Genomic DNA, 23,028 nt, shown 5'->3' on the forward strand with positions numbered 1-23,028 from the left:
TCACTCCCCCTTCTTTCCCAAAATGTCTCACCAGCTCTCTCTCTCCATCTCTCCAGCCCATGCCTGCCTCTCTCTTTTTTCACCTCCCTTGTCGCCCCCTCCTCCCTGGGATGGTGATAGCAGGATTCCGGGGGCTGCACCAAACAGAGGGGTGTGTCCCTCTATAAGAGGTCTGAGCAACAGCCTGTATGTCTAGATGAAATACTGAGACACAAGACAGGACCCTGACTAGAGCTACGGTTCTGTAGACCTCCCAGAACCACCTCAAGGACTGGCGCTCAAGCCCATCTCATACACAGGTAAGACTGATTTTACACCTTCAGGCTCTGGATTAAGACAAGGGTGAAGGACAACTCACCTTGCTTGGCTTTAGCTGGGACCTTTTCGTTTCTGGGGCTGAGGGATGTTTTTGCTTTGGTTTTAAGTTGCAATGGCTGAGTGCAGTTTGATTTATTTTGTTGAGGTTTGTTGACCTGGTAGCATGTAACTGGTTTGTGCTGGTGCATTTTATTATCAGTATATATAATATCACAATATATTATTATTTCTAGAGATTACTAGATAATTCTTTATCACATCTCTGTTGGTTCTTGCTAGAGTATGGATGAGTTTTTACAACTGTCCTTCAAACATATAATGCCACTGAAAAAATAGAAGATGTGGTAGAACATATTTATAATGTATGATATCAATGCATAAGGAGAGAAAATATTATATTTCTGTTCATCAAGTTAGAAAATTAAAAAACTAACAATGAATGATGTTACTTCAAACTTGTTTAGCTGTGTACCTTTTGCAGTGTGTACTGAGAGTGAAGTCCAGAGCAGACTCCTTGGTTAATCCAGGCCAATGTTCCCTCCTTGTCTTTCTACATGTTTCTTTTGGTTTGGACTGCTTTTTCATCTCCATTTAGGAATGTCTGCACTTGAATATCTCCCTTGTTCTGTTCTCTTTGCTTCTGTTAAATGTTCATTTCTCTTTCTCTGATTCTGTCATCTTTAGTTCAGTTCTCTTTGTTTTGGTTCTCTTTCTGTGGTTCTCTTTATCTTGTCATTGCTCGTGTCACAGTGAAAGTCATCAGCCCTGACAGGAGCACATTTCCATGACTCTTATCATCGTTCGGTTGGTCCTTGGTACAGAAATCCATGCATCCCCACTCAAACGATGCCTGACGAACCACGAGGATATATTAGATATGTAGATGTTCCTGTAAATCCATAACAGTAAAAACATTTACTGTTAATGATTTGCTGATTGCAGAGAACAAATCACATTGCTACCAATGACACCTGTGAAAGAAGCCCTGGGCAGCTTCTGTCGCTTTCCGGATCCTATATGTTCTGTCAATGTACTGAATGTTCTGTCAGAGGATTATATGTTCCTTCAGTGGGCTGTATGTTCTATCACTAGGTTGTATGTTCTCATAATGGGCTGTATGTTCTGTCAATAGGCTGTATGTTCTATCAAGGGGCTATATGTTCTTTCAGTGGGCTAAGTGGTTCTCGGCAACCATAGTACATTTCTAATTGTTCTACAATACTGGGATTTAATTTTCCTCTCCTGGCTGTATTAGTGCTGTGAATTAGAGAACTTGACAAATAACTTCAGAGTAGCTTTACTTTAAGTAGCTACTGAATCAACCACTCCATTTATAGAATGTTTTACTGAACGAATCAAGACAATAGGAGTTGACCTGGCTCATTTCTGTTGAACATTGTTTTGCTTGGAACCTTCATGGATTGTCTCTCTTTTGATGGAAGTGGTTTCCCTTTGAAGTTTCAGTACAACAGTTCTTCCTGAAGTTGACACACGTGTTCTGTTTATTGTTTTGTTAATCTATACTCAATCACGTAGAAACATTTAAATGCCCACTCCATATGTGTTTTGCAAGTGAATATGTAATTGGTTTTGTTCAAAGAAGTGGATCAGGACTAGCCTGCAATTGCTTATGGGCTAAAACAGCGCTTGGCTGGGGGTGATAAATGCCAGCCAGCGGCTGAATGAAGGTTTGAAAGAACAGACGGTCTGGGCAGATCCATGATCATAGGGAGGTAGTCTTTACACTAGCTATGCACGTTTTTAGCCTTTAGCTCTGTGTCTCTGTGGCTCTACACTTGATGGTCACACACTTTGTGTCTCAGGAAAACAGGGTTTCTGCTGTTGTGTGTGTGTGTCAGTGTGCCTGTCTGTGTATTAGCTGGCCTGTGTGTGTGTGTGTGTGTGTGTGTGTGTGAGAGAGAGAGAGAGTGTGTCTGAGAGAGTGTGTGTGTGTGTGTGTGTGTGTGAGAGAGAGAGAGTGTGTCTGAGAGAGTGTGTGTGTGTGTGTGTGTGTCAGTGTGCCTGTCTGTGTATTAGCTGGCCTGTGTGTGTGTGTGTGTGTGTGTGAGAGAGAGAGAGTGTGTGTGAGAGAGAAAGTGTGTGTATGTGTGTGAGAGAGTGTGTGTGTGTGTGTGTGTGTGTGTGTGAGAGAGTGTGTGTGTGTGTGTGAGAGAGTGTGTGTGTGTGTGTGAGAGAGAGTGTGTGTGTGTGTGTGTGAGTAAATGTGATTTGAAATGGATTCCCAGATCCTTTCACGTTTCCACTCCTACCTGCAGGCTAGATGTTTCAAAGCTCTCTCCGTCCGGCACGACACACATTTGGGAAAACTGTGAAATTAGCCCCTGATTAGCTCTTTGTTGTTCATCTGAGCAGCTTTCTGAATGAGATTCAGATAGAGAAACAAGATCTGTTCCACTCTCGAGAACATGGTTTATGTTCCGCTTGTCTGTAATAGTTGAATAGTTACTAGAGATATGGAAAATTTAAATGTTTCCATTGCAAACACATTTTTACATGGTGCCCTGTGGAAGACAACCTGCTTATACAACCTACTCGGTAAAGATTGTCCTAGATTGTGACACACAGTTTTATAAAATTAAAACATTGTTCCTCTATTCCTATAAGTTGCCCGTGATTTGGGATGAGACAGGAGCGGTACACAATGACATGTAACCTGCTGTTTGGAGAGGAAATGGAGGTACTGCGAGGACTGTGAGTCTCCATTCTTCTCAGCTCATGGGTGTTCTATAACTAGCAGTCAGAGGTTGTGTGTGTGGTCAGATAAACACCTGTGAGGACTTTCCTTAACTCCCAGGATTAGGGTGTATAATCACACCACAATGACAGAGCTCAGCAGGACATTGCTTTCAGTCGCTGTGTTTCCAGGAACTAATGAAATCTTTCTTTTCCAATTACTATCCCTCTATATGGTCAGAGATGAGGTCTCCTCAAGTGTGGCTGTCCATGTGGGGTCTCCAAAGCCACAAAAATAAGGAGGCGATTGGTCAGTCATAAACCTGATGTGTGTGTGTGTGTGCGTGCATATGCAAATATGTGTTTGCGTATGTGTGGGCATGTGTTTAACAAGGTTGAGGTCAATTGCATTCAAATTCCAACAAATCTAGGAAATACACTAAATTCTTATTACATTTCCAAATCTTTTTGTTGCTTTTTGATGAAGCGTAATTGGAATTTAAATTGAAGTTTGGTTCATCTTCAGAATTGATCAGAATAAAAACGGAATTGGACCCTAACTCTGGAGTGTGACGGGCCTCTTTGAAGTTCCCCCTCACCTCCAGTCAAGTGAACCTTCGCCATGACACTGGTGGTGGAGCATATTCACATTCTGGTGTCTCTCACACAGATTTGTCTTTATGAGTCAAGTTTCAAATAGTGGGTAGGATAGGATAACCTCGACCTTCACTACTTTTTTTTTACCATTCAGCAAATGCTTGTAACCAAACCAGCTTACAGTCAAACATGCATGCATTTTACATCTGGATGGGCCCAGAGGGAAGAAAACCCAGAATCTCTGGGGCTGTGCATGCTACGCTCCACCCTGAGGGAGTTAGGGTGGTGTCACTGATGGCGAGAGATGGATGGCCACAGTGTGAGCGATGTGTTGAGGTTGGTGTGTTGAGGTTGGTGTGTTGAGGTTGGTGTGTTGAGGTTTGTCATGGATCTGGGTATCACAAACCTCACGTTGTCAGATTAGTCTGTTGGATGCCAGTACTGGACTACATTAGAATTACATTTGGTTTTCACCCAGTCAAGAATCTCAAATTTCCAAAAGGTCAAAGTTAATTTGCCAGTTTGAAAGAATACATGGGAATTATTTGCCACAAGCTTTCAACACTGGGTGGTGTGTGTCTTCCTGTCTGTCTTCCCATGTGTCTTCCTGTCTGTCTTCCCATGTGTCTTCCTGTCTGTCTTCCTGTGTGTCTTCCTGTCTGTCTTCCTGTCTGTCTTCCTTTGTGTCTTCCTGTTTGTCTTCCTGTCTGTCTTCCTGTGTGTCTTCCTGTCTGTCTTCCTTTGTGTCTTCCTGTTTGTCTTCCTGTCTGTCTTCCTGTCTGTCTTCCTGTGTGTCTTCCTGTCTGTCTTCCTGCATGTCTTCCTGTCTGTCTTCCTTTGTGTCTTCCTGTTTGTCTTCCTGTCTGTCTTCCTGTGTGTCTTCCTGTCTGTCTTCCTTTGTGTCTTCCTGTTTGTCTTCCTGTCTGTCTTCCTGTCTGTCTTCCTGTGTGTCTTCCTGTCTGTCTTCCTGTCTGTCTTCTCGTGTGTCTTCCTGTCTGTCTTCCTGTCTGTCTTCTTGTGTGTCTTCCTGTCTGTCTTCCCATGTGTCTTTCCATTTGTCTTCCTTTGTGGTCTTCCTATGTGGTCTTCCTTTGTTGGTCTTCCTGTGTGGTCTTCCTGTGTGGTCTTGGTGATTGTTATTATCACCTGTCGCATTTGATTAATCAACACTGGCAGGGAATTTACACTGTAATACTCAGGATATAATATGCTTTGCTCACAGCCAGATGGTGTCTAGGCTGTATGGCAACCTGATCAATGGGTCTTGTCTGTGTATTGTGTGTGTGTGTGTGTGTGTGTGTGTGTCATTGTTTGCAGGCGGGCAAATATGCCGGCCTCAGTGACCCTTAGCTACGTCTGTCCATCGATCTGATTTATTTGGGTAAGTCCTGAAAGGGTAAAAAAAAAAAATCCTTTGGGTTTTATCTTGGCTAGTTATACATTGATTAGGTGGAAGGTGCAGGCCGTGGAGGACATCTCAGAGGTAATATCAATCTATCATGACATTGATCCTTGGGGCTGAAGGACCAATAGTTGAATAGAATGGAAGACAAGTAGGGAACATCTTCTAGTCTCTCTGTCAATAAGAAGAGGAGTTGGATAGTGATGCATTTACATTGATAGAGTGACTGATGTATGATATTGACACATTGGCTGAGGTGTTCTATGGGTAATTGATATTTGTCACTTATTGATCAATAAAGATGTATTATAATGTGTTGTAGAACATTGTTGTGATGCCTTTCCTAAATGTTATTTCCTAGAGATTATTGTTCATTAGTGTCACCATTCTATTCTAATCTATTGTCTTTATTTTACCATTTCAATTATGAGGCTGAATTGAAGATCACAGACCACACTGGATGTAGAGTTGAAGAACCTTGTTAATAATCAGCTACTACAGTTAGGTCCGGAAATAAAAATTTTGTCTGTTAACCAAAATGCATCTCTGGAAAAAATTAAGAGACCTTTTTCTTTTCTTTCCAAAAAGCGTTCAATTTGCAGTGGTCTCTTAATTTTAACCCTTCTGTTTCTCACTCAAAATCTTCCTTTCCAACTTTTTGGAAAAGAAAGTAAAAGGTGCAGTGGTCTCTTAATTTTTTCCCGAGCTGTATATTCAAGTTGCAGTTAAATAATTAAGATGGGCTTAAAGTACAGTCTCTCAGCTTTAGAGAGTCTTCACCTCCAAATTGCTCGAAGGGTTTAGGAATTACAGCTCTTTAATATGTAGGACCCTCTTTTTCAAGGGACCAAAAGTAATTGATCAAGTAACTCAAAAGCTGTTTCATGGACAGGTGTGGGCTATTCCTTAGTTATTTTGTCATCCATTAAGCAGGAAAATCATCTGGAGTTGATTCCAGGTGTGGCATTCGCATTTGGAAGCTGTTGCTGTGAACCCACAACATGCAGTCAAAGGAGCTCTCAATGCAAGTGAAACAGGCCATCCTTAGACTGCAAAAAACAACATCAGAGAGATAGCAGGAACATTAGGAGTGGCCAAATCAACAGTTTGATATATTCTGAGAAAAAAAGGCACTGGTGAGCTCTGCAACACAAAAAGGCCTGGACGTCCACAGAAGACCACAGTGGTGGATGATCGTAAGGTCCTTTCCATGGTAAAGAAAAACCCATTCCCAGCAACCAGCCAAGTGAAGAACACTCCAGGAGGTAGGCTTATCATTACTATAAAGAGAAGACTTCACAAGAGCAAATACAGAAGGTTCACCACAAGGTGCAAACCATTCATAAGCCTCAAGAATATACAGGCCAGATTAGACTGACTAGAAACTTCTAAAAAAGCCAGCCCAGCCCAGAACAGCATACTATGATTGTGTTCATTTGTCCACTTACATTTCAGCCCCTGAAATAAAGGGACTGTGAATGAATTACCAAATTTCTCATACAATATTTTTGTTCAAACCCTTGAATTAAATCTGAAAGTCTGCACTTCAATCACATCACGGTTGTTTCATTTCAAACCCTTTGTGGTGGCGTACAGATCCAAAATCACGAAAATGCTGTCAGTGTCCAAATTCCTTTGGACCTTACTGTATTTTCTTATCATTATATGAATCACCACTAGCACTGGGATGGATCTGTCTACTCCATCCAACATGTGATCTACTGTCTCCTGCTGCTACTGACAGTGATGGGTACAGACAGATCATCAGAACAGACACAGACCCTGTGGAGGAATTCTGAAATGTTATTAGCAGCTCCAATAGCCATATTCACCAGAGGACTCTGATGAACCAATTAATGTGTTTAATTAAGTGATTTACTCAGCATAAACCTGGTTAATTAAACAATTATAGCTGTGCTATCTCTAGAGATGGAACCTGCTGAGAGGCAGTTAGTGTAATGGAGGGATGAGAGGGACACTAAAACCTGCCAGGCACATTGCCTGACTGTGTGTATGACTGTGTGTGTGACTGTGTGTGTGTTTTGCTACTGTAGTGTATTGCTTTTCTAATTGGGTAATGATATAAACACCTCAGAGACAGCGCCAGTCTTAACTAATTTATCCACTGACCCCATTTATTTCTACTCCTTCACTCACACACCAGTCATGTTTTGAACTGGGGGAACAGGTGTGTAGTGAGGGGGTTCTTCAGTGTGGAACCCTGGATCTGGCTGAAGGGTAAAATGTCAATAAAATTATATTCTGTTGCACATTTAAATGTCCTTACGTCAAAGATGTTAAATGGAATGCAACAACACTGAAAACCATAAATCCCTTTCTCTGGTTCTAGGAAATGACATCCCATTCGTCCAGCTATGTGATTATGCTGTTTCACATTCAATACTTTTCCACAGCAAAACATTCTTGACTAAGATTTTGGAATTAGAGTCTATTCTGATGATATGGTTCCGGATTAATTAGTGTTCGGGGACGTCGTTTGGCTACTATATCTCTCTTGTTCTCTGTTGTTCTCTGAACACTTCCCTCATTACCACAATGAACTAATCAACACAAGGAAATGTGAAATAAATTAGTCATATCAAGGAACACGTTTACTCTGGATTATGAAGGCATGGCTGGTTCTTCTTCTGGCATTGGTCGGTACGAGCCTGTCCCTCCATGTTAAATGCTATAACACCATGAGAATGCAATAACTTCATATTTTCTCTTATCATAGTTTTCATTATGAAGAGGGATCTTCTGTCAGTCATCTACAACAGTTTAAATTCCTCTTAATGTTTTTTCTATATAATCTTTCAACTTTTCACACCACCATAACCACACCCAGTTGACTGCCAATGGATATCACCTTAGTCTGTTGATGATATAGGTTTCCTACAAAGAGAAGTCATCTGTTCATCTTTGTCCCTACCATCTATGGTCTCTCTACACTCCATCAATGACCCTTCATCTGAAGCTATGGGTGATTCCTCGAGATTCTCTTTGTAAACACTAGCTTTATATAAAATAACTATTATTATTGTATGAATCATAATGCAGAACACAGTAAAGTATTATTATGTATATATTAACATATTTGTTCATAACTAAGTACATACCAAGAACAAACACTGGTTCTGAGGCTATTCATTAATCCATGTGACTTCATATCACTGACATCACTGCTTACCTTTTAGGTGAAGCAACTTGGAATGTAGCCAGTGTACAGCAGGTGAACATGCAGTGGAGGAAGCTGTACTGTTAACAACATAACCAGTGTAGACCAGGTGAACACGCAGTGGATGAAGCTGTTCTGTTAACAACAAAACCAGTGTAGACCAGGTGAACACGCAGTGGATGAAGCTGTTCTGTTAACAACAAAACCAGTGTAGACCAGGTGAACACGCAGTGGATGAAGCTGTTCTGTTAACAACATAACCAGTGTAGACCAGGTGAACATGCAGTGGATGAAGCTGTTCTGTTAACAACGTAACCAGTGTAGAGCAGGTGAACACGCAGTGGACGAAGCTGTTCTGTTAACAACGTAGCCAGTGTAGAGCAGGTGAACATGCAGTGGACGAAGCTGTTCTGTTAACAACGTAGCCAGTGTAGAGCAGGTGAACACGCAGTGGACGAAGCTGTTCTGTTAACAACGTAGCCAGTGTAGAGCAGGTGAACATGCAGTGGACGAAGCTGTTCTGTTAACAACGTAGCCAGTGTAGAGCAGGTGAACATGCAGTGGACGAAGCTGTTCTGTTAACAACGTAGCCAGTGTAGAGCAGGTGAACATGCAGTGGACGAAGCTGTTCTGTTAACAACGTAGCCAGTGTAGAGCAGGTGAACATGCAGTGGAGGAAGCTGTTCTGTTAACAACGTAGCCAGTGTAGAGCAGGTGAACATGCAGTGGAGGAAGCTGTGCCCCATCATCTGTGCCCCAGTAGTAATCTGTGTTCCAGTAGTAATTTGTGCTCCAGTAGTAATCTGTGCTCCAGTAGTAATCTGTGTTCCAGTAGTAATCTGTGCTCCAGTAGTAATCTGTGCTCCAGTAGTAATCTGTGCTCCAGTAGTAATCTGTGTTCCAGTAGTAATCTGTTCCAGTAGTAATCTATGCTCCAGTAGTAATCTGTGCTCCAGTAGTAATCTGTGCTCCAGTAGTAATCTGTGTTCCAGTAGTAATCTGTGCTCCAGTAGTAATCTGTGTTCCAGTAGTAATCTGTGTTCCAGTAGTAATCTGTGTTCCAGTAGTAATCTGTGCTCCAGTAGTAATCTGTGCTCCAGTAGTAATCTGTGTTCCAGTAGTAATCTGTGCTCCAGTAGTAATCTGTGTTCCAGTAGTAATCTGTGCTCCAGTAGTAATCTGTGTTCCAGTAGTAATCTGTGCTCCAGTAGTAATCTGTGTTCCAGTAGTAATCTGTGCTCCAGTAGTAATCTGTGCTCCAGTAGTAATCTGTGCTCCAGTAGTAATCTGTGTTCCAGTAGTAATCTGTGCTCCAGTAGTAATCTGTGCTCCAGTAGTAATCTGTGTTCCAGTAGTAATCTGTGCTCCAGTAGTAATCTGTGTTCCAGTAGTAATCTGTGTTCCAGTAGTAATCTGTGTTCCAGTAGTAATCTGTGCTCCAGTAGTAATCTGTGTTCCAGTAGTAATCTGTGTTCCAGTAGTAATCGGTGCTCCAGTAGTAATCTGTGTTCCAGTAGTAATCTGTGCTCCAGTAGTAATCTGTGCTCCAGTAGTAATCGGTGCTCCAGTAGTAATCTGTGCTCCAGTAGTAATCTGTGCTCCAGTAGTAATCGGTGCTCCAGTAGTAATCTGTGTTCCAGTAGTAATCGGTGCTCCAGTAGTAATCTGTGTTCCAGTAGTAATCTGTGTTCCAGTAGTAATCTGTGCTCCAGTAGTAATCGGTGCTCCGGTAGTAATCTGTGCTCCAGTAGTAATTTGTGCTCCAGTAGTAACCTGTGCTCCAGTAGTAATCTGTATTCAAGTAATAATCTGTGCTCCAGTGGTAATCAGCTACTCCAGTAGTAATCTATGCTCCAGTAATAATCTGTGTTCCAGTAATAATCTGTGTTCCAGTAGTAATCTGTGTTCCAGTAGTAATCTGTGTTCCAGTAGTAATCTGTGTTCCAGTAGTAATCTGTGTTCCAGTAGTAATCTGTGTTCCAGTAGTAATCTGTTCCAGTAGTAATCTGTGTTCCAGTAGTAATCTGTGCTCCAGTGGTAATCAGCTACTCCAGTAGTAATCTATGCTCCAGTAATAATCTGTGTTCCAGTAATAATCTGTGTTCCAGTAGTAATCTGTGTTCCAGTAGTAATCTGTGTTCCAGTAGTAATCTGTGTTCCAGTAGTAATCTGTGTTCCAGTAGTAATCTGTTCCAGTAGTAATCTGTGTTCCAGTAGCAATCTGTGCTCCAGTAGTAATCTGTTCCAGTAGTAATCTGTGTTCCAGTAGTAATCTGTGCTCCAGTAGTAATCTGTGTTCCAGTAGTAATCTGTGTTCCAGTAGTAATCTGTGTTCCAGTAGTAATCTGTGCTCCAGTAGTAATCTGTGTTCCAGTAGTAATCTGTGTTCCAGTAGCAATCTGTGCTCCAGTAGTAATCTGTGCTCCAGTAGTAATCTGTGTTCCAGTAGTAATCTGTTCCAGTAGTAATCTGTGTTCCAGTAGTAATCTGTGCTCCAGTGGTAATCAGCTACTCCAGTAGTAATCTATGCTCCAGTAATAATCTGTGTTCCAGTAATAATCTGTGTTCCAGTAGTAATCTGTGTTCCAGTAGTAATCTGTGTTCCAGTAGTAATCTGTGTTCCAGTAGTAATCTGTGTTCCAGTAGTAATCTGTTCCAGTAGTAATCTGTGTTCCAGTAGTAATCTGTGCTCCAGTAGTAATCTGTTCCAGTAGTAATCTGTGTTCCAGTAGTAATCTATGCTCTAGTAGATATCTTACTTGAATGGCTATGACTTACTAATATTTTATTTCTGTGGTTATGAGGACTAGATTGGAAATGTAGCTCCACCCACAGCCTGATGGGATGTCATAATGCATACAAAACCAATGTTTCAAGCATTGTTATTCTCTTTATACTCCATTTCCCTTCCCAGTTTTGCCTTTCTGTCCGTACTGACAACGTCAATCATTCTGAATGTGTTTTCCTCTGGGGAAACCTGTTCAAACGATCAATCAATCAATCAAATGTATTTATAAAGACCTTTTTACATCAGCAGTCATCACAAAGTGCTTTTACAAAACACCCGGCCTTAAACCCCTAGGAGCAAACAACAGTAGTGTTGAATTTCAGTGTCTAGGAAAAACTCTCTAAGAAGGCCGAAATTTAGGAAGAAATTAGAGAGGAACCCGGCTCAGAGGGGTGACCAGTCCTCTTCTGGCTGTGCTGGGTGAACATATTACATATTACAAAACATATTACATACTACAAATTGTAATAATTAATAAATGCATGTGGGCTGAGTCTAGAGTCTATTTAAACTTAGTCCAGGTCAGAAGCATGACCAGATGGACAAGGACAGGGACAACATGGGGGAGGGGAGATGTCAGCATAGTGGCAGCTGAAATCATCAGGTATTGTCTTGATCTGCAACACAACCAGGAGGAGTTTGGACAGGGACAGCAACAAGTCTTTCAAGCCTGGTACTCCTCAGGTGTGGGCCAGGACCTCATGTCCTCCTACGTTTAAAATGGCAGGAGACAGGGAAAATGTATAAAATGCCTTCCTTAGATCTACAAGGATTTATAGTGGAGAAGTAGAACTGGCCCTACTCCCCCCGCACAATAATATAGCAGCGTAAGACAAAAAAATACAAACCAACAAATAAACACACAAACTCAAAAACAAAAACACATAAACACACAAACACACAAAGACGCACAAACACACATATACATAAATAGAAAACACAGAAGTGCTCAGCAGGAAACTGATGGAGTGCCTCCTCCGGGTAGGGAATGAGGTGTTACCCCAAGTAAAGGAGTTCAAGTATCTCAGGGTCTTGTTCGTGAGTAAGGGGACAATGGAGCGGGAGATTGGCCGGAGAATCGGAGCAGCGGGGGCGGTATTGCATTCATTTTAACGCACCGTTGTGATGAAAAGAGAGCTGAGCCGGAAGGCAAAGCACTCAATTTTTGTTCCTACCCTCACCTATGGTCATGAAGGCTGGATCATGACCGAAAGAACAAGATCGCGAGTACAAGCGGCTGAAATGGGTTTTCTCAGAAGGGTGGCTGGCTTCTCCCTTAGGGATAGGGTGAGAAGCTCAGCCATCCGTGAGGAACTCGGAGTAGAGCCGCTGCTCCTTTGCGTCTAAAGGAGCCAGTTGAGGTGGTTCGGGCATCTGGTAAGGATGCCCCCAGGACGTCTCCCTAGGGAGGTGTTCCAGGCACGTCCAGCTGGGAGGAGACCTCGGGGTAGGCCCAGGACTAGGTGGAGAGATTATATTTCGATACTGGCCTGGGAACACCTCGGGATCCCCCAGTCAGAGCTGGCAAATGTGGCTCGGGAAAGGGAAGTTTGGGGTCCCCTGCTGGAGCTGCTGCCCCGTGACCCGATACCGGATAAGCGGATGAAGATGAGAGATGAGAGAGGGAAGTGCTCAGTGAAGCCTGAGAGGAAAATTGTACTTTCGGCACCTGGCTCATTTGACAGTCCTGACAGTATCTTAGAGTCGGTGGTATTTACACCTGTAATGTCCCTGCACAGCTGCCTCGGTTCGGTAATTAACCCTTAGGAGTCTCCCTGTTTCCATCATGGTGTATCTGGATGAGTTGTACCTTCAACAAGCATACAATGAACACATTAGTGGAGAGGTAGAAGAATTTGCTTGAGATTGTAGTGTTCGACCATACCTCTGAGTCTTGGAGCTCTCACTGTTTAACATTGAATTACCTCTTCATTAAATCAAGGCCTTGAGGCTTGAAGTGCATGTGACTTGCATTTTTGGAGTCTTGTTAATTTTTTTGAGATTTACTAATTTAATGACTGTGCTTCACTGCTCTGGTTGTTGGATGTATGGAATACCACATTGCATAACACTAAGACAGACAGACCACATGCCCATCCGCTGTAGTCACACATAACTCTCACAGACAGACAGACCACATGCCCATCCACTGTAGTCACACACACCTCTCACAGACAGACCACATGCCCATCCACTGTAGTCACACACACCTCTCACAGACAGACAGACCACATGCCCATCCACTGTAGTCACACACACCTCTCACAGACAGACCACATGCCCATCCACTGTAGTCACACACACCTCTCACAGACAGACCACATGCCCATCCACTGTAGTCACACACATCTCTCACAGACAGACAGACCACATGCCCATCCACTGTAGTCACACACACCTCTCACAGACAGACAGACCACATGCCCATCCACTGTAGTCACACACATCTCTCACAGACAGACCACATGCCCATCCACTGTAGTCACACACATCTCTCACAGACAGACCACATGCCCATCCACTGTAGTCACACACAGACTGTTTTATCCAAGCTTAGTGTAGATAACTTCTTTAATAGTGAAAACGTAGGACATTCCCTGATGTTTATCAGTGACATCTACAATTAGGACAGCTTGAGACAGAGGCTGTACTTCATCCCTCAACTAGACCATGTAGAGTTGTTAGTCTCACATCAGGCTCCACAGAGAACATCAGATTAACATCTCTTCAAACTGTTCCAATGACTAGCCACAAGCCACGCCATGTCCTGTTAAAATCAATGTAACTTAATAAGGTGCTTTAAAAAGCACACAACCACCAATACTCTCAGATCGGATTTGTAATTCACTCCCTGCCACAGCCAGCCAGTCTTAAACAGTTACACAGGGCGGCATTAAATAAAAACCCACTCAAGGAGAATATCGATTCGGTGAAGTGGCTTTAGTTTCTTCACTGTGTTAGATTAGGACTCTTTTGCAAGATGGGGGCATGTGAGGAAAGAAATGTCACATTTTGTGGACTACTGACAGATGATACTACAAGGCTACACTCCAAAGGAATGGGGAAACAGAGCCATTGAAGTAGATTTTAATGAAACACATTGCCTTGTATTGCACTCAAGGGAATGACTAGACCAAGGGTAGGAGACCCTGTTCTGGGAGAGGGTTTTATTTACTGACCTGGTCCTGCGTGTTCCTGCCCTACAGCTCTCTGGGAACAGGTTCACCTACCCCTGGGCTATACTCACAACAAACAACACATTCTACATCTGATTGGTTGAAGTATGGTTTCCCCAATACAGGGGGAATGGTTTGTGTTTTCTGGATATGTTGTCTCACTGTTTAGCATAGTAGTGATCACTGACTCTGTTTGACAAAGTACTGATCACTGACTGTGTTTGACAAAGTACTGATCACTGACTCTGTTTGACAAAGTACTGATCACTGACTCTGTTTGACATAGTACTGATCACTGACTCTGTTTGACAAAGTACTGAACACTGAATCTCTCTTTGACATAGTACTGATCACTGACTCTGTTTGACATAGTACTGATCACTGACTCTGTTTGACAAAGTACTGAACACTGAATCTCTCTTTGACATAGTACTGATCACTGACTCTGTTTGACATAGTACTGATCACTGACTCTGTTTGACAAAGTACTGATCACTGAATCTCTCTTTGACATAATATTGATCACTGAATCTGTGTTTGACATTGCCCAATGGCACTGTAACTTAATGCAGCCAAAAACATAAAAAGGTGTGTGTGTTAGTGTGTTTTCAAACTGCAGAATTATTACTTTTCTCCTCCATTTGTTCATTTAAACATGCTATTTTAAAATTGCACACATTCTTTTCAAGTACGTTTTGTATAGTAAATCGGTTGAAAAGAGTTTGGATATGCTGCTCTAAAGCGGTTTTGCTTTAAACCCCTTGACACTCTCAGCCTAATGGATTGAAGAGCAGAATAGTAGAATCAAATTGTCAGTCGTTGTGTAGCTTGTAATCTGCATGCAGCTATAGAGAACATAATTGGCTTCTTTTGAAAATATAATACAAATATAATTAGGAGTCCTCGTCCGGGGGCTCAAACAAGGTCGTTGACATTAAAACATTATTTTCACTGCATAATATACAGACACCTACGTTGTGCATCAAATTAACATGGTATGTCCGTCCTATTTCAAATGTCTATTCCTGAATGTGCGTTTCTCTGTCTCTGCGTGTCTACGCCAATCCACTCGTATTATAACTTGTTCTGTCCGTTAATAAGCCAACACAGCTTTCAGGGCCCTCGCTATACCTTCATATCGACTATCATCCTGATGACTGATTCAGAAAATCTAATCATTCAGTGATTCACAAATCCCTTGAATGATCGTATTTATTGTTGTCTTCTTTGGAACCTCTCATCAAGTTCTGACATACGCTTCTATTTAAGATGATGGGTTTGGTTAATGACACCGTCACAGATCTGTTCTGAACTGGTGGGGAGGGCAGTGTTGGGTCAGTCCAGTGGGCTGCTAGGGAGGGCAGTGTGGGGTCAGTTCAGTGGGCTGGTAGGGAGGGCAGTGTGGGGTCAGTCCAGTGGGCTGGTAGGGAGGGCAGTGTGGGGTCAGTCCAGTGGGCTGGTAGGGAGGGCAGTGTGGGGTCAGTTCAGTGGGCTGGTAGGGAGGGCAGTGTGGGGTCAGTCCAGTGGGCTGGTAGGGAGGGCAGTGTGGGGTCAGTCCAGTGGGCTGGTAGGGAGGGCAGTGTGGGGTCAGTCCAGAGGGCTGGTAGGGAGGGCAGTGTGGGGTCAGTTCAGTGGGCTGGTAGGGAGGGCAGTGTGGGGTCAGTTCAGTGGGCTGGTAGCGAGGGCAGTGTGGGGTCAGTCCAGTGGGCTGGTAGGGAGGGCAGTGTGGGGTCAGTCCAGAGGGCTGGTAGGGAGGGCAGTGTGGGGTCAGTTCAGTGGGCTGGTAGGGAGGGCAGTGTGGGGTCAGTCCAGTGGGCTGGTAGGGAGGGCAGTGTGGGGTCAGTCCAGTGGGCTGGTAGGGAGGGCAGTGTGGGGTCAGTCCAGAGGGCTGGTAGGGAGGGCAGTGTGGGGTCAGTCCAGAGGGCTGGTATGGAGGGCAGTGTTGGGTCAGTCCAGAGGGCTGGTAGGGAGGGCAGTGTGGGGTCAGTCCAGAGGGCTGGTAGGGAGGGCAGTGTGGGGTCAGTCCAGAGGGCTGGTAGGGAGGGCAGTGTGGGGTCAGTCCAGAGGGCTGGTAGGGAGGGCAGTGTGGGGTCAGTTCAGTGGGCTGGTAGGGAGGGCAGTGTGGGGTCAGTCCAGTGGGCTGGTAGGGAGGGCAGTGTGGGGTCAGTCCAGTGGGCCTTCCCTCCCTCTTCCTCACTTCCCATCTGACAGTGTTTATACAGTATATAGACAATATGTAGACAACTGTAAATACAGTGAATTGCTCTGTCTCGTCCTCTTCCAGGCTGCCCTGTTGTCTCCAAACTCAGGACCCTGAGGACCATGAAGACCCCTCTCTGGGCCCTGTTGCTGTGTCTGTGTGTCCCGGGCCAATGTAGTGACTGCCAGGGGGACTGCCTGACTTGCCTCCACATCCTGCCCCAGGAGGTCAACTTCAACACCCTGGTGAGAGTCTCCACAGTCCTTAAGTCTTCTGTCTATAACCTCCTCCCGCCCGACTCGTCCATCTGTATATAACCTCCTCCCGCCTGACTCGTCCATCTGTATATAACCTCCCGCCCGACTCATCCATCTGTATATAACCTCCTCCCGCCTGACTCATCCATCTGTATATAACCTCCCGCCAGACTCGTCCATCTGTCTATAACCTCCTCCCGCCCGACTCGTCCATCTGTATATAACCTCCCGCCCGACTCATCCATCTGTATATAACCTCCTCCCGCCTGACTCATCCATCTGTATATAACCTCCCGCCAGACTCGTCCATCTGTCTATAACCTCCTCCCGCCCGACTCGTCCATCTGTATATAACCTTCTTCCGCCCTGCTCATTACACTCATTACCCTCATTACCCTGGCCCATGCACTCCACCATCTATTCTTATCCACCATCTTTCTCCCTATTCTTTTCAAACTAGGCTCCATCTCCCTCCATCTCCCCCCATCTTCCTCCATCTCCCTCCACCTCCCTCCATCTCCCCCATCTCCCTTCATCTCCCCCCATCTTCCTCCATCTCCCTCCACCTCCCTCCATCTCCCCCATCTCCCTCCACCTCCCTCCATCTCCCTCCATCTCCCCCATCTCCCTCCATCTCCCCCATCTCCCTCCATCGCCCCCATCTCCCTCCATCTCCCCCCATCTTCCTCCATCTCCCACCTTCGCTTTATACACTCACCTAAAGGATTATTAGGAACACCTGTTCAATTTCTCATGAATGCAATTATCTAATCAATCAATCACATGGCAGTTGCTTCAATGCATTTAGGGGTGTGGTCCTGGTCAAGACAATCTCCTGAACTCCAAACTGAATGTCAGAATGGGAAAGAAAGGTGATTTAAGCAATTCTGAGCGTGGCATGGTTGGTGGTGCCAGACGGGCCAGTCTGAGTATTTCACAATCTGCTCAGTTACTGGGATTTTCACGCACAACCATTTCTATGGTTTACAAAGAATGGTGTGAAAAGAGAAAAACATCCAGTATGCGGCAGTCCTGTGTGCAAAAATGCCTTGTTGATGCTAGAGGTCAGAGGAGAATGGGCCGACTGATTCAAGCTGATAGAAGAGCAACTTTGACTGAAATAACCACTCTTTACAACCGAGGTATGCAGCAAAGCATTTGTGAAGCCGCAACACGCACAACCTTGAGGCGGATGGGCTACAACAGCAGAAGACCTCACCGGGTACCACTCATCTCCACTACAAAAAGGAAAAAGAGGCTACAATTTGCACGAGCTCACCAAAATTGGACAGTTGAAGACTGGAAGAATGTTGCCTGGTCTGATGAGTCTCGATTTCTGTTGAGACATTCAGATGGTAGAGTCAGAATTTGGCGTAAACAGAATGAGAACATGGATCCATCATGCCTTGTTACCACTGTGAAGGCTGGTGGTGGTGGTGTAATGGTGTGGGGGATGTTTTCTTGGCACACTTTAGGCCCCTTAGTGCCAACTGGGCACTGTTTAAATGCCACGGCCTACCTGAGCATTGTTTCTGACCCTGTCCCTTTATGACCACCATGTACCCATCCTCTGATGGCTACTTCCAGCAGGATAATGCACCATGTCACAAAGCTCGAATCATTTCAAATTGGTTTCTTGAACATGACAATGAGTTCACTGTACTGAAATGGCCCCCACAGTCACCAGATATAGAGAATCTTTGGAATGTGGTGGAACGGGAGCTTCGTACCCTGGATGTGCATCCCACAAATGTCCATCAACTGCAAGATGCTATCCTATCAATATGGGCCAACATTTCTAAAGAATGCTTTCAGCACCTTGTTGAATCAATGCCATGTAGAATTAAGGCAGTTCTGAAGGCGAAAGGGGGTCAAACACAGTATTAGTATGGTGTTCCTAATAATCCTTTAGGTGAGTGTATATTGTGGCTAATTGATTCCAGAGGATGGACTTGTGTTCTTCCCTCTCTTCAGCATCTTTATCTCAATACTTGCATTCTTTATTCTCTACCGACATCCCTGTCAAAGTCTACAGGCTTCAATGTTTTCTTCAATGTAAATTTGCCAACACTTCACTTAAAGTAAACAATTGCTTTATCAGATAAGAAAACATACATACAGACGCTCGACTGTGGAGAGATGACAAATGGAGGAAAGAGAAGAACAGTTTGTCCTAAACAATCATCATTCTTCACAATTGGATGTCTGATCTATCTAAGTCCTTTTATTTAGTACTGGCAGGTCCAGCTCAGAAAATGTCTCTGGCCATATGTACCCAGTCCTAAACCTCTCCCAGGTGATGCATCAATCTAAGGCACTCATTCATAGAGCTAAAGGATCCATTACGGGTTCAAACCATATCTCTGCCATTGGTTGACGTGTGGTATTGCCCAGGAATGAATCATGCATTGTCAGCAAGGATTTCACATCGCACACTAGTGTTTCCAGGTGGGAATTTGCTAATGTTTACTGAGGCTGTCAGTTGCGTGAATGTCCTCATATGCTGACTGGACTTCCTGGTGGGATATGTGAGAGGAAAAACATTGAACCCACCCAGGAGGGGTGTTATCGGATAAGAGTTGCTGTGATGATTCAGGAGCATAGGTATAATTGGAAATAATAAAATTGCAGAAGGGAAGACAAAAGGAGGGTAAATTGGAAAAACATTAAAAATAAACCAGATTTTTATCTGTCTCATCTCTCCCAATGTCTCTTTAACAATGTGTGTTCCCTCAGGTCTGTCTGGTGGAGTGTGAGGGTAACCTCTCCCCTGCCTACACCTGGGACCTCTGCCACAAGGCCTCATTGCCACCACAGTTGCCCTCCCTGTCCTTTGAAGGCACCTCCCTGCTGAAACGGGCCCAAGAGGAGGTGGAGGCAATAGAGGAAGCGGGGTACCCAGCAACCTTGCCAAGGTTTGACCATGTTGCCCGTGGTCTGGGCTTAGACGAGCTGGGCCGTGAAAGGTGGATCTCCGCAGGAACTGCCGCTGATGCCTACAACTCCCAGCAGCCTCTGGAAATGGAGGAGAGGAATGAGGAAGTAGGGGACAAGGAAAAGAGGGATACAGAGACAGAGCTAGACAGAGCTGCGGGGAGAAGTCTGTCAAAGCGCTTCGGGGGGTTCCTGAAGGGAAGACACGGCTACAGGAAGTTGATGGGACCCGGAAAGTCCTTGCAGAAGCGATACGGTGGGTTCATTGGTATTCGTAAATCTGCCCGCAAGTGGAACAACCAGAAACGGTTCAGTGAGTTCCTGAAGCAGTACTTAGGCATGAGCACCAGAGCCAGCGAATCTTACAACAGTGTCTCCGCTGACATCACCCAACAGAACGAGGTGTAGCCGCAACCATGGTAACCGTGTCCACGGCAATGAAACACCTGCTGTAACATAGCAATCACTGACCCCGCCCCACATATTTAAGTGTTCCCACAAGGAGGATCAAACTTCTGTTCTGACCACGTTCACTCACTCTGGAGCACCGTAACTTCAGTGTTGTATATTTCCTCATTAATAATAACAACAACATATGAATAAAGTCTAAGAAAAACAAAGACACTGTATATAGCTGATAAATTGTTTACCTGTGAATCCCACTGGATTGTTGTTGTGCACACTAGAAGCCTATGGATTTGTTTTGCTTTTCTACATGTTGTCTGTGGTGACATCATCATGGGTGTTAGTATAATGCGTTAACTGGGAATGCTGTGATGCTACAATACAAGTGGAATGTCACTAGACTTTCTAAACTGGTACAGTGCCAAAAAACACATGTCGCCCTTTAACACACTACCCTCTAGTGGCTAAATAAACTTCTGTGCCCCCATTGAGGAAAATAACCCCCAAATTAGCTTTGTCTTCCTAAACTCAAAGGAAAAGGGATTTAAGGTATTTTTAAGACAAAATGGTGCAGAATCCATGATGGTGGACTTTATGTGCCCTAGAGACAAATTCTTTAGCTTTTTCAAATTGTCCAGCATATCGCATGTTATATCGCCACCATGTGGCCATTTGGTGAGGCATTGCATGGGGACGGCATAGACCAATGAAATTTAGAATTCTGTCTATTTTCACTTTTCTACCCGTTACCTTTTCACCAGAATTTGCACATTCCCTTCAGAAGGAAACAGGAAGATAATAACACCGAATAAAGGGGCGTTTGTGCAGCTACTCAGCTGAAAACAGAGTAATCAAAACAAAATGAAATATTACAGTGTAAGACTCAAGAAGCCGCCCATGCTCATATTTATCATCTGTTGGCAAAATTAACACTTACATGAAAGTGAACATTGTGTTTGTTGAAGCAGATTCTCAGTTGTTGTTATGTGAATCAGTTTTATTGTGCAGAAAAAAACCTGTAAATAGCAGAAATCTAAGGTATCATTAAAGATAGTTTATTACTTCTGTTGTGGCTCGTCATGCAGCAAAGGATTCTGTGTCTGGAGGTGTTTTCTTCATACTTTAGAGTGTTCCAAACATGACATGACGTCATCTATAACCACCACTGATCAGTTTATTTCTCTAAAATCTGAAATACAGATGGATATGATGCTTGGCTTACCAGTCAATAAATCACATTTATTTCAACAGCTTTCGCAAAGTGCTTATGCAGATTCACCCCCAGGGGAATTTAACCACTTTGAAGTTGCAAACATCAATTGGCTTATCATAACCCATTGACAATAATCTAAATGACCATGAAGGGGGCTGAAAATCTGAGAAGTGAAGAGTAATATTTGTCAGACAGAATCTAGAATCAGCAACATAAGATGAACTTTGTCCAGTGGCAGCTAGGAAATCTGACCAGGTTGTCCTCAGGTTTGATTTTAGGGATTAGGTCCTCCTGCAATAAATGACTGAAAGAGAATTAGAGAGAGAACCAGAACCAGACACAATGAGAAGACATTTTAGGGATCATCCCTAAGATCCAAACGGATCAAATAAGACAGGAGAAATAATTCCAGACAGGACAGACTGACCTCTGAATCTTTAAATATGATGTGGTATATTCTAAATATACTACAGCTAATTTATTCAAACAGAAATAAATGGTATACCCCTGGTGCTGTCAGATATACCACGACTGTCAGCCAATCACCACCAGGTTTATAATGCAGTCAGATATACCGCAACTGTCAGCCAATCGCCACCAAGTTTATAATGCAGCTTCTATGAGCTAAGATGTTGTTTACCCTGGGAAGGGTCAACCAGATGGAGAAGTCAGAGTCCAGGGTAAAGCTTTCAATTTGTGTCAGAAACTCCGTTACAACTTCCTACTGGAAGAAACCTCTCTGATTCCAAGTGTAACTAGGAAACTCAGTTATGATGTCTTGACCCCACTCTATAATCACGATTTATTCTGAAGATTCACAACATTAGAGTGACAACAAACATGGCAATGATTTATACTCTATAAACACATTTTAGAATTCCATCCAACTCTTAGCATGTAAACATTCATAGTTATTCATTAGTGCCCAAGCTCCAGCTAGAAGAAATGCACACCTGGGATATCACCGTGGCAACCCCTCCCCAGGGAGGGGCTGTCCGATTAAACTAGTGTGGTCTATAGTCTGGATGTCAAAACCCCAAGTAACAGCCTACTGAAGTTTAATCAAATATCCAAACATCTTTACGTCTATTGTACAAGGCCAAAAAAGGCAAACTGAACAAAGACAAGTTCAGTCTTTATAAAGTACAGGTGCTGGTCATAAAATTAGAATATCATCAAAAGTTGATTTATTTCAGTAATTCCATTCAAAAGGTGAAACTTGTATAATGTATACATTTATTCCACACAGACTGATATATTTCAATTGTTTATTTCTTTTAATTATGATGATTATAACCGACAACTAATGAAAACCCCAAATTCAGTATCTCCGAAAATTTGAATATTGTGAAAAGGTTCAATATTGAAGACACCTGGTGCCACACTCTAATCAGCTTATTACCCCAAAACACCTGCAAAGGCCTTTAAATTGTCTCTAGTTCTAGTTCTGTAGGCAACACAATCATGGGGAAGACTGCTGACTTGACAGCTGTGCAAAAGACGACCATTGACACCTTGCATAAGGAGGGCAAGACACAAAAAGTCATAGCTAAAGAGGCTGGCTATTCAAAGAGCTGTGTCCAAGCACATTAATAGAGAGGTGAAGGGAAGGAAAAGATGTGGTAGAAAAAAGTGTACAAGCAATAGGGATAACCGCACCCTGGAGAGGATTGTGAAAAAAAACCCATTCAAAAATGTGGGGGAGAGTCACAAAGAGTGGACTGCAGCTGGAGTCAGTGCTTCAAGAACCACCACGCACAGACGTATGCAAGACATGGGTTTCAGCTGTCGCATTCCTTGTGTCAAGCCACTCTTGAACAAGACACAGCGTCAGAAGCATCTCGCCTGGGCTAAAGACAAAAAGGA

The 23,028-nt window shown here is 43.7% G+C and overlaps 1 protein-coding gene across 1 annotated transcript; it reads left to right on the forward strand.

Moving 5' to 3' along the window:
- The first annotated feature begins 210 nt into the window (after nt 1-210).
- pnoca (prepronociceptin a) lies at nt 211-20,762 on the forward strand. Its single transcript, XM_010879648.3, has 3 exons — nt 211-299; nt 16,438-16,598; nt 19,347-20,762. The coding sequence occupies exons 2-3, from the start codon at nt 16,476-16,478 to the stop codon at nt 19,950-19,952; spliced, it is 729 nt and encodes a 242-aa protein (XP_010877950.2). The 5' UTR covers nt 211-299; nt 16,438-16,475; the 3' UTR covers nt 19,953-20,762.
- Nucleotides 20,763-23,028: the final 2,266 nt, after the last annotated feature.

The sequence above is a fragment of the Esox lucius genome, chromosome 15 (assembly GCF_011004845.1).
Source record: "Esox lucius isolate fEsoLuc1 chromosome 15, fEsoLuc1.pri, whole genome shotgun sequence".
Taxonomy (NCBI): domain Eukaryota; kingdom Metazoa; phylum Chordata; class Actinopteri; order Esociformes; family Esocidae; genus Esox; species Esox lucius.